Source organism: Ixodes scapularis, unplaced genomic scaffold (genome assembly GCF_016920785.2).
Source record: "Ixodes scapularis isolate PalLabHiFi unplaced genomic scaffold, ASM1692078v2 PGA_scaffold2__306_contigs__length_199485367, whole genome shotgun sequence".
Lineage (NCBI taxonomy): Eukaryota > Metazoa > Arthropoda > Arachnida > Ixodida > Ixodidae > Ixodes > Ixodes scapularis.
In genome coordinates, this window is record NW_024609857.1 from 163,868,054 (window position 1) to 163,880,851 (window position 12,798).

At 48.8% G+C, this 12,798-nt stretch overlaps 1 protein-coding gene across 1 annotated transcript; it reads left to right on the forward strand.

The window, feature by feature from the left end:
• Positions 1–250: 250 nt before the first annotated feature.
• Positions 251–6,024, forward strand: LOC115309781. The gene is made up of 4 exons (XM_040219959.1): positions 251–540; positions 3,971–4,185; positions 4,417–5,705; positions 5,995–6,024. The coding sequence occupies exons 1-4, from the start codon at positions 251–253 to the stop codon at positions 6,022–6,024; spliced, it is 1,824 nt and encodes a 607-aa protein (XP_040075893.1).
• The last annotated feature ends 6,774 nt before the right edge of the window (positions 6,025–12,798 follow it).

Below are 12,798 nucleotides of genomic sequence, written 5' to 3' on the forward strand. Positions count from 1 at the left end.
GAAACAGTGATCGCTTGATTCGCGCGGCCTTGACGATGTCGGCTGTGATCCACGGCGAGTGTTTTCGCTTTGATGAGCGGACGGAGCAAGGAACACATTCCTTCTGAATGGCGACCATGAAGTCACACCACAGGTCATAGTTGGATAACCAGTCTGATCCTGCAGAGGTCATACACTACGGTGCCAGGTGGGCCTATTGTACCATGTGATCAAAGTCAAGTTGCCGGAACCCCCACAACATACGAGCGTAATGCCGTGTGAGTGGCAGGGAGACTGCGTAGCGAAGTTCCACGGCTTTGTGGTCACTGCCGTGGAGGCCTTACGATACGTCAACAGCTTCGATGCTCGTCTGGTTGGAAACGAGCACCAAGTCAAGAAAGTTTGGTGTACCGTCGTGGGTCGTATACGTTGGCTGTTGGCATGCTTGGGCCAGGCCAGCGGCGCTCATAGTCTCAAGAAGGACGTCGTCGGAACGGTCACGAGGGACTGGGTCCCCGTAAGAAAGCCAGTCAATGTGCGCGTTGAAGTCGCCGAAAAGAAGTATGTTTGCATAAGGTTTAGAGGCGGCAGATTCCAGGGGTGCTTCTAGTAGTCTATAGGCTTCCTCTCGTGAAGCGGGCGGGCAGTAAATGCAGCCCACAAGGATGGTTCCACGAGGAAAAAAAAGAAACTCAACGAAAAGCGCTTCGAGCTCCTTGTTTTCGAGGTCACAGCGGCGATTAACATGGATTTTTGATGGAATCGCCATCAGCACACCTCCACCTCTGCCACCTCTGTCCTTGCGAAACACGGTGTATGAGTCGAGAGGAAGTAACTCACTGTCAGCGACACTTGCGTCAAGCCACGTCTCGGTTAGCAAGATGGTCGAATACGGTGGGAGGGAGGAAGCAAGTGACTGAAGGTCTAAAATCTTGTTTTTTACACTGCGGCAGTTATTATACCAGAAAGTGGAAGATCTGTTAATGCCCGTTGGCTTTGAGTGCACAGATGCATCGGGCACACCGGTTGTGGCACTCGTGTCGATGCTAGAGGGGCTCGTGCATTCTGATAGCTCAAAAAACGAGTCGTGAAAAGGGGGCAGTTGGCACGAACCACAAAACCAGGACTCTGTTGAGGCTGACAGTCGTCGGTACACAGGAAGGGGCATGAGCTCGCATTTCCGGTGTGCCCATCGTCCACAGCCGTCACATTGAAGAGCCGCCACGTTGGCAGATACCATTCTTTCACATCGGCAGCAGGTGCGCCTGGGACCAGGGTTGGACGCGATATCACCAGAGAGGACAAGACACCAGATGGCAAGATTCCGGGTACTGCGGCAGGAAAGTAATGAGATAGTCGGGAGACGGCGTTCATGATGTATCTGGGCACAGAGCTTCGCCGGCACACCAGTCGACATTGGTCCAGTGGAGGTCCGGCACAGAAGAGCGCAGATCCAAATAATATCTTCGTTGAAATGTGCAAGGGAGCCGGCGCGTGTGCTCGCACTTTGCTTACGTGAAGCGACAGCACCGAGGAAACGGGAGTGAATAGCTGAAATTACTGCGAGCCCCACTACGAAGCGTTGGAATGGCGACATCTTGTTAGTTGGCGAGGCTAAAAATACCACCTGGGTTGGGGTTATTCGTCAATGGTCTCGCTCGTCGGGCGTCGCGAGATGTTTAGCTCACCACAAAGAATGTAGAAAGGAGGGAATGGGGAACCCTATCCGGGAACCGAGGCTATTGAAGACGGTGCACAGTGGTCCCGTCTTGATCGAGGACCGATTTTGTGATTTGAACTTACGCTTCGGACTGCTTGCTGGGTGTATTTGGGCTTTAACTAGGGTGAATTCTAGTGACAAATGGGAGAGCAATCAGAAAGACGATTACTCTCGGTGATCTCTTCTTCTTGTGGAAGCGGACGTCTAGTAAAATGCTTCGCGATTTACGGTACTTACCTCACCATTATAATGACGACTGCAAAGTGACGTCACGAAATATTGTGTTTTACGGGATCCGGAAGATGTTGTAAAGGTTGTTACGTTATAGGTTCCCAGAAAACGAATGGACGTCGCAATATTTTCGGAAGTACCGACAGATATAATGTTGTAAGTACAGCTTAGAAGGAATATGATGAAAAGCATCAGAATAAATAGGAAGACGTTTATTTGCAATAAAGACGCTATGAATGGGCGGCGTTTAGCGGCGGCAAGCGATGAGTGTTCGGGCAAGCGACGGCAAGCGATGAGCGTTCACATGATTGCTAACTGTGGACATGCGGACAATGAAGGCCTGTTTTGTCGGGAGATGGAGGTGCGGTGATGACCTGATATCGGACGACTCGTGGCAGACGAACAAGCAAGTTTCTATTCAGCGAATGGTAAGCGTCCAGTGTCAAGCACAGCACATCGCTACCGACGTTGTCGACGTTTCGAACACTTACCGCTTTCGACAAAAGTGTTGGCACCTCGGCTAACTTTGCGGAAAGACTCAAAGTCTTCCTCGAGTCCAGCGCCATCATGAATAGTAGCTGAAAACAGTGCTGAAAATGATCCACTATTCAGCCGGTAGGTGGCGCGAAACGTATCCGCATCTGCGGAGTCAAGGTCGATGCGTACTCTAAGTGGTTGGAAGTTTACAAGATGCATGCCACGACGTCCAAACATGTCAATGAAGTTCTACGCTCTGTTTTCGTTACTTCGGCCTTACCGAAAATACTTTTCTCTGAGAACGCGCTGAATCTTGTTTCAAGCAAAATAAAAAAAGTCTTTTGAAAAAAAAAAAAAAAAACAGCATCAGGCACCACATGAGTGCGCCATACTATCCTGCATCTAACGGGCAAGCAGAACAGATGGTGTGCGAAATGAAGAAAGCCCTCTTGAAGATTACGGAAGAAGCAGTTCCGTGAAGGATCGCCAGGTTCTTGTTCCGGCAGCATGCGACGGTCTCATCTTCCACGAGGAGAACACCCGCCGAAGCAATGTTTGGCGGACGAAAGGTCACACCCCTCGATCTTATGACACTATGGCCTACGAACGATGATCGGGAGATTCAAAGATGCGGAGTAATGGCAGTTTATTCGATCGGACAACTCGTCTACGGGAGGAATTTCAGCGGAAGTCCGGCCTTCCAAGTAAAACTCGAGTAGAAAAGGCTCCATGTTGGTTGACCAGAAGGTGTCATCCCTTTGAATGCGTTGGATATCAATGCCCTTCAGTGTAAGTAAACAGAAATCACAAAACTCTTTTTGCGTATTGTGTAAATGTCCTTGTATTTGGTAGTAAAAGCTATGGTGGTGACTTAGACCATTCACACCAGGCTCCTTTTTCTTAGCTTTACCTCATACTTTTTTGCGGTTTCAGTCGACACTTTACCTCAACGAGGCCATTTGTTCCAAGCAATCCATCAGGGGATGCTGCTAGAAATCCGTGCATCATATTAACGAATAAACTGCACTTTTGCACAGCGCAGTTTTGCTGTTCTACGTACAGTTGTAAAGCAGCATCCTTATTGATTTTACCATATTCTGTTGCGGGTGAAGTATTTGGGTACACGATACTTGAAACAAGTCCGGCACTGTAAGTTGTGGATCGACGCCCACTGATGTCGTCGTCCTTATATAGAGCCTTATCATCTAATCATCACCTCGTCATCTCATATTGCTCTTCATCAACTTTAAGTACAATAGGCTACCGCCATGTTACAATCCAAAAATTGCAAAATTGAGTCGTTCAGTCCTCCATTATGGTTATTATTTATACGTTATTACGTTACATTACCTCAAGACGATCGACATCCATCGTCGATCTTCAAATATACAATTCTCTGGCGGGCGGCGGCGTGAGCGGTGCGCGCGCGCAGAGTTGGACGCGTCGGCAGCCGGCCTAGCGCCGGTGGCACGCTGCGCAAGTCTCTCAACCTGTGGTACACGAACTGTCGTAGCATGAAGAATAAGGTCCAGGATTTTCAGACTATTGTAAGCTCACTACCAGCAACACGATCTTCATGCTCACGGAGACCTGGCTCGACGCCAGTGTGCACGGCGGCGAGCTTTTGGGCACTGCACACGCCATATACCGCCGAGACAGAGGTGGCAGATGGGGAGGAGTGCTCGTTGCCGTCCCTAACGGCATCACAGCCGACCGGAGGCACGACCTTGAGCACCCCGACCTGGAGGCGATCTTCCTCGATCTTTACACGCCACAAGGTATTGTCCTCCTCGGGTGCGTGTACTGCCCCCCCCCCCCCCCCCCCCCCCCCTGCACGCGGGACGCCGCCTATAAGCTACTCGACGCCTCCCTCACCTGTGCATTGCTGAAACCGTACCGTGACGTCCTGATCATTGGTGATTTTAACTCGCATATCGACTGGTGGAGTCACGACGAACCGTTTCCTGGTGATGCTCTTGACGATTTTCTCCTGGACTCAACTTCTTCAGCTGGGCTTCTGCAAGTCTGCCACAGCCCCACTTACCTGCCTTGGAGCAGTTTCCTCGACTTGGTCTTCACTACGGACATCACAAAGGTCCTCTCCTGCGATGTTTATCCCGGCCTCAGTGGTAGCGACCATATGGCCGTGGAGGTGTCTTTTGCAACCTCCTTGCCCAGAAAGGGCCACTTTGCTCGTACTACTTGGAGATTTTATGAAACCGACCACTCTCACCTCGCTAATCTAGCTCATCTTGCGCCTTGGTGCATGACTACCGCAGGAAGGGACTGTCTCTCAAACTTTGACTTAGGGTGCGATTTTGCGAGTGCCATCCAGCGCGAGTCCATTCCTCATTCACTTCGTTCTACCCGGCGGAAGAGGGCCCCCTGGATTACGTGCGAGATTATAAAAGCGGCCAATCAGAAAAGAGCGCATTTCAAGAAGGCAGCGCGGCTGCAGTGTGCGGAGACTCTCCGGGCAGCAAAGGACCTTCAGAGAACGTTGAAAGCTGCCATCCACACTTCTCACATCAGCTATGCCCGTAACGTTGCACTCAAGGCCAGGGAGGATCCGAAGCTGTTCTGGTCGTACATGAGCAAGCTACAGACCAGTAGCAACAAGCTAACCTTCGTGAACAACAACGTCCCTCTCACATCCCCACGCGATATTGCACAGTCTTTAACCCCGCACTTCGCCAGTGTTTTCAACGTTGGTACGCTTACACCAGACATTGACCACCTCGTGCAAAACATTGAGGAGAACACGCCCTGCCATAGCCTCCTGATGCCTGACATAACTCCGTCACTCGAGCACCTCCACGAAGTTTTTCGACAAATTATGCCCTCGCTCTCACCAGGCCCTGACAACTTCCCACCGGCATTCCTCAGGCTGCTCTGTCCGCAGGTATCCCCATCTTTATTATCAATATTCCAGTCTTTCCTGGACACTGCTGCTGTTCCAGACCTCTGGAAACGGGCCCTGGTGACGCCCATCCACAAGGGGAAAGGCAAGCCTGTGAATGACGTCTCATCGTATCGGCCAGTCTCAGTCACGTCGATCCTGTGCCGAACTTTCGAGCGGATGCTAAATCGGACCCTTCTAGATTACCTGTCCGTCAACAACATACTCTCCTCGTCGCAGCACGGGTTTAGGCCAGGAAGAAGTTGTGAAACTGCCCTGGCCACCATCACGCACTACATAAGCGATGCGCTGGACGACCACACTTCCACGGACCTCATCCAACTAGACTACAGCAATGCGTTTGATACGCTGGACCATCACCTTCTTCTCCAGAAGCTCGTAGGTGTTGGTGTACACGGCTCCCTGCTACGTTGGATAGCTCGCTTCCTTATTGGTCGCTCTCATAAGGTGGTGTTCCATGGGTCTTCGTCTGAGTACTTCACCATTTCCTCGGGTGTGCCGCAAGGCTCCGTGCTGGGACCCACTCTCTTTTCAGTGTATTTTAATGACATGCCGAAGACAGAGAACACCCTGCTTATCCAATACGCTGACGACACAACCATTTTGACCCGTTTGAACCAGCATTCTTCTGGCTCCCGCCTTCAAGACCACCTCTCCCTGATTGCAGACTGGTCTGCTGCCAAACACCAACGACTAATTCCTCACCAAAAGTGCTGCTATGCGCTTCGGTAAGCAAAAGAGTGTGGACCCCCCTTGCTATTCTTTTTCTGGCACTCCCGTGTCGGTCGCCACACACCTTCAGATTCTGGAGGTGACCTTTGCACCTACCTTGGATTTTGCCCTACATATTTCCAGCATCGTGGCAAAGGCACGTCGAACCCTCGGGTTTGTTACTAGGGTGTTGCGTTCCTGCGGTCCGGAGGCCTTTCGCGGCCTGTACACCGCTCTGGTGCTCCCGCGCTTAGAATACTGCGCTTCCATCTGGAGCCCCCACCAAGCCCACCTCTCTCAGCGTCTGGAGGGGACCCAGCGTCGCGCAACACGAACTCTCCTGTCGCGGACGGACTGTACACTGGTCACCTCCCAGATCTATGAGGATCGACTGAGGCGCCTCAGCTGGCAGACATTAGACCATCGACGGGCCGTTGCACGTGTAAGACTGTTGTGCCGCCTCCTGGACGGTTCGCTAGAGAACACTTATCTCAACTCGGTCCTCCGTATCAGTAAGCGGTTCGGACAACCCGAGCGGCTACGGGCTCGCACAGTTTGCATTGCCGCACGTTTCTCCCAGCTGCGATCGAGGCCTTCCCCTCAGCGCCCCTGGACGTGCGCTTCCCCATCCCAGAAGACCGGGCGGGATCCGCGCTTCTGTGCCGGGCGTTTTCGCGAGCGCGGAATTAATTGTGTGGGGGAGTTGCGTTCGGGTCGGGATTGCGGTGCGCGCGTGGCCCTCGACTTTTGCGGTGATGGGGGGCTCTGTCGCGGGGGAGGGATCGGGTTCGGGACCTGACTTGTAAAGCACCTGACTCGCCCTCCCAGGATGCTGGGCATTCCTCGGTCTCTCCCTGCTGGCGGAGCCTCCCGTCGCGGCGGTGGGATTCGCGCGCGCTTCGTGATTTCGGTTTGGACGCCCTTTGGGGACACTCGGGCCGTGCTAGGGCCTCGCGAACGCCACAGATTGCGTAGCCTTTTTTGTAAATTACGTGCTTCTTGTTTTGTAACGTTTAGCTTTGTTTTCGTTTCCTGGGGGTTGGGCCAACAGGCGCACCAGCGTACGGGCTTCCGCCTTCTGTTTCGCCTCGCACGCCCCCAGGAAAACACCTGCTTGTGCAAATAAAGATTATTATTATTATTATTATATAAATCAGACACAAAATCACAAAGAACACGACGTGCCGCCTCTTTTCTTTAGATTGTCTTTTTGAAACCAGCTCAAGCTCGGGCGTTCTCTCTTCTGAGACGGTTAGGTTAGAACGGTCGCGCATAAAACCCGCGTTTCTCCTACCCGGCCGCTTCCTCCTCTCATTATGTGTAGTTGGTTATAATTAATTAAGCTATAATAATGGTGTAATATTTATAGTTATTTTCAGTCAGGGGAAAGGAGCTTCGCGGGAACTAGAGCCACTAAATGAGCTGCGCTTAGAGTATCGGCACTCCGTTCCCCGACATTGTTGTGGGCGCCGCCATGTTGGTGCCCGTACAGAGCAGACGCAACGGCCGATTGCTATGATTCAAAAGTGTGACTTCCTCAGGGTTAGATTTAGTGTTAGGAAGCTCATGTAATTTTACTTCGCTTTGTCGCGAACTGTTTAAACATTTGTGGAGGACGGAAAGGCGTTTCCTGTGATTTCAGATAAAGCTTCAGATAACTGGCAACCATGCTTTTAAGCCGCAATATGGCCAAGCGTCGTTACTCTGAAGCGCGGCTAATTTAGTGGCACTAGCGAGAACAATGAGGAAGAGGCAGGCGTCAAAAGGCAGTGGCTTGTGGAACGCACGGGGCTTACGTCATGGCCCCTCCAGGTATTACAAGCTCCTTAAGCAAGGGCATGAGTAGTGTCATTAAATAAGCTACGCTTCAGAGTAACGACACTTGGCCATATTGGGGCCTAAAATCATGGTTGCCACTTATCTGAAGCTTTATATGAAATCACAGGAAACGCTTTTCCGTCCTCCACAAATGTTTAAACAGTCCGCTACAGAGCAAAGCAATATTGCATCAGCTTCCTAACACCGGATCTAATGCTGAGGAAGTCGCACTTTTGAATCATGACGATCGGCAGTTGCGTGTGCTCTGCACAAGACCCAAAATAGTGGCGCCCACACAATGTCAGGAAACGGAATGCCGAAACTCTAAGCGCAGCTCATTTAGAGGCTGCATGAAGTGAACTCGTGTGTATTTTTTTCATTTTAGTCTTTATTGTTTATTGATTTCAATCATATCGCATAACGAACACATTATATCACACTACGCTTGTGTACTTATTGATCTTAGATTTGTTAACCTGTCCCAGTATTTAAACCATTCATTTATCGATAGTAAATCGTGCAATATATTTTCCAAATGTGCAGGTAAAAAGACACGGACATTGATGATGATACAGACGCCAACGCCCCCCTCGACGATTTTCTGAACATTATAAATCAGGAGTTTTGTCTGCCATCCGGTAGGTAGTGCAACAAAACACCCAAAAAGTTTTTATTGTTCTTAAAATTAGCTAAGCTCTACACCTATCAAGAAACCAAAGCAAAATCATTTTGAAAATCTAATACATCGCAATGTGTATCGATTCCATACAATAAATATTATCAGATGCCAATAAATCTGTTTGATGTCCATAAAAGAAATGCGTCAAAAACTGGTACGTTTGGAGGGTTTCTGGAGCGTTATGACTTCGAAAATAAAAAAAAAAGCCATCGTGTCCACTTCTTGGTCAACCATTGTAATTCTAAATGTTATAAAATATTTTATCATAGCTTAACTATTTCCTCAGCGGCATTTGAAGCACCGTGACTCGAGGCACAAAAAAAAATTGCTGTTTGATATAAAATATCTAAACGAAAAAAAATTACACAGCGTTAGATCTTTCTCTTCATATTACCATGCAATTATAAGTACTCTCGTAGCTAATTTCATTGCCCTAGCGCATTTCATTAAAAACATATTTGTGCTGAAAAATTACAATTTTAGGGCAATATTGGGAGAGATGAACAGAACAAAGTAGTGCAAACAAGAAAGTATATAGTTACATTCTGCTCCGACATCATCTTAACAAAACTGCTCTATTGGAACCGTGTTATCTTTAACAGATCGTTCATGAAATATGAACCAGCGGAGGATGTGAGAATCCGCGCCATCATATTCGTAACGCTGCGAATGTGCATGAACAATATAAACCAATACATACATAATATCAAACGAAAGAAGATGGCATTGCCTTTCGAACTACATCAATCCCACAAAACAGTACTCAAAAGAAGATGAGTGGTGACCTGCCAAAAAGTACCTAAACTGTCACATTCAGTGGGACCGTGGCCTTAAACGTTTCTGTTTTCCCAGTTAAAAAATATAATAAATAAAAGAAGCACCCGCTTTCAGGAATCGAACCTGGGGTCTCTGCGCGGAAGTCAAGCGCGGCAACCATTTGGCCACGAACGCGTTTTGCTCGGTCACGCGCGCGGCAATATTCGCATACGTTTTTGTGATTCTCGTTCTCCACAAACATACAAGAGCAGCGAGGCCTCGCACTCAGCACACACAAAGAGAACGCTCATATTTTCCTCATGAGCTCTACAGTTCACACAGTATGGATCACAGAGCGGTTTGGGTTGGTACAGTGCAGACCGTAAAGTGCTCAGTTGGCACCCAGGCACCTCAGAAGGGGTGCGTCGCTCCTGGAAGGTCTGACGCGTGAGTGCCGCTTTTGAAAAAAAACTTTCCGATGAAGCGTTGTATATCCTTAACAAACGAAGCGAGATTGTCGTCACTTTGAGTTTAGGGGCCTTAGTTGCTTTGTCTTTCGGAAAGCATATTTTGCTGTGTTTTCTTAACTATATATTCCGCAACTCTTTTTTTTTTAAACGTTTAATTAGGCGACGCCGAAGACTTTATTATTGCTATACAATCAGTTTCTTCAGTTCCGCTGGTGACACTTGAGTCTGAAAAAGCAAGACGAAAAGCACACACATACACACACAAGTTAAGGCGAAAACAACAACGTATCGGCATTTACAGGCATGGACGTAAACACTCCGGCATTTAGAAATACACGCACATGCACCACCTGGAATGTTCTGCGCATTGCTGCGAAGGCTCTTTCTAAAGCTGTGGTTTCAGAAAGAACCCCTCCCCCCTCCTCTCTCTCACCCCCGTAGGGCTGGTTTCAATTAGGGTGCCACAATGTTATTCTGTGTAGGGTGATACCATCATTTGTAGTACCCGATGTCGACCGTACTCGGTCACAGGGAAAATACAAAGGAACCGCGGAAAACAAAATGTCGCTGTGCACAGTCAGCGCCACGAGCACGCGCATGGTCAAGCTTTTTCACGCGCTCCAGAACAGAAAAAAAGAAAAAAATCATCAGGAACAAAAATTAGGCAGAGGCACTTAAGACTGATTACGTGTATAAATGCGAAAGCATTCTTGCATGCAGCGCATTCCTACAAGCAGTGCGCCACGTCCACCTTTCGCACACGGCGCTCCGGCGCTGACATCAGGCTCTCCCACTGCGCAGGTGCGGGAAACCCTGCCAGCTTCACGACGGCTTCCGCGACGAAGCATTGCGTTGCTGTGCTTTTCTTTGTGTTTTATTTCTGAAGCGCGTCCGCTCTGACCTTGCGCGCACCCACCGGCTTCCTTGACGAGGCATTTGCGTGGCTGTGCTTTTCTTTGTGTTTTATTGGAAATGGGAATTTAGGTGCCATGTTTCTGCCACAGATGGTTGCAGGCTTCGCTCCATGGGACAGTTAATGCTTTCACATTAAACTTACCAGATGACACCACTTTAAGCAAATCACACATCATGGCACCCTAGTCACAATAACCGTTTCGCACATTCAGGCTCTCACGCCCCCATCTGTAGCCTTTGATATTACTTCACACAAATGGGGACATGGAGCATGGAACGTTTTCCTACTCGCCTGGTTCTATGGGTTTTATATTTTCAATTCCTGTATGGTGTAAGCAGTAACAAACGCTCGGCTCTCGTTTCTCCTTCCCTTAGTAACGATTTTTACAGAAAGTTACATTGATTCAAAAGAAGTGAGCGTTACAGTTAAGGCCTGTTCACACATACAGCGGAGCGCTATGTTAGCGCTACGTGAGCGCTCCAAGGAGCGCTCATGTGGCGCTTCCTGGCGCGTGACTTAGTTCTAATATAGCGCGCGATTAGCGCTTTTGTAGCGCTTTTGTAGCGCTCCTTGTGCCGCGGTTACTGCTGCGGATTAGCGCGTGCACTGCGGTTCCGGTTCCTGTGGTTGGGTGCATCAGCAGCACTATGGCGGACATGTGGGACGCTGAAATAGAAACGGGACAAATGCCGTTACATACGCAATTCGCGCACCCAGAAGAGCCTTCTGGGTGCGCGAAATCTTTCGCCACCGAGATACCGACGCGTATCCGGCGAACCTTGTTCCCAGGCTGAAGGACGAGAGTTCTTTCGAAGGTAATTATTTTTTTAACTGCGTGTCTTTGAAACCAGGGTCACGCATGTCGAATAGAAATCGATGAGGTCGTACTCAATCAATTAGTCGCTCAGAGTCCATGACTCTGGATCATCTGCCCGACCGTTTGCTTGGAGAGCGGCCCTTTTACTTTCTCTTCTTTCGCCAACAAAGGAAAAACAACAACGGAATCGCCGTGCACGCGCTGTTCCGCAGCAGCAAGCACGGCACAAGAAGCGTGAGAGCGCTAACACAGCCCTTCTGAAGCGCTAACAGAGCGCTTCTGCAGCGCTAACAGAGCGCTTCTGTAGCGCAAACAGTGCGCTGCTGAAGCGCTATCCGAGCGCTACGTCACGCGCTAAGAAGCGCCACATGAGCGCTTACGTAACGCTAACTTAGCGCTCCACTGTATCTGTGAACCGGCCTTTACAGTTTGAAAAGAAAGTTAAATATTGCTACGTTCACGCTAGTTTCGTCAATTCTGAATGAAATAATAGGTAACCGGACAAAAACTCACTTGACAGCAACTCACCGGACAGAAGCTCAACCGTTTTTTTTTTTTTTGTACTTTTTACAAACCCGGAGAAAAGCACACCTCTTTTTTTTTGCATTATTTCTAGTAGAACTGGAACCCTATATTATGCAACGGAGTCGACAGATAAGCCGTAACAGGCACAGAAGCAACGATTTGGGACCAACATTTAGGCCACCGAAGCTGAGTGGAGTTGGTAAGATCAAGGTATACGTTAACTCAAAGTACGCCGGAATCGTTTGAAAAATATTTGTGAGAGGTTCCAAGTGCACCGAGATCTACCAGGGCTGCTGGAAGCAGTGTAGGAGTACATTCGCTTTTAACCAATTGATAAATATCTTTGTTCACATTTACCAAATCATGTGCATATCAAATTTAATTTATCGCTGAATTTCTGTGTCCGACGCATGCACCTAAGTTGTCCGCGCTTGTGTTGAGCCGAACATGAAATCTTTTTCTGGTTAGCTTTTGTCCGGGTTTGTGAAAAAGGGGTGAGCTTTTGTCCGGTAAGATTTTCACCGGTGAGCTTTTGTCCGGGATTCGAAACATTATTACAACAGCTTAGGTGTTAAAATAAAAGGCGGATCACACAGAACAATCTATACCTTGCGTTCCAAAAAAGTCTGCCACATTAAAAATTGATGGCGAACAAATTATATTCACATGAAAGGCGCTGATTAAATAATCAGCGCCTTACATGTCGACATGTCGTTCAAAATATAGCACATTTCTATTCCAGCTGCGGAGACAAGCTTGACGAAAGTAATCCCTGGAGA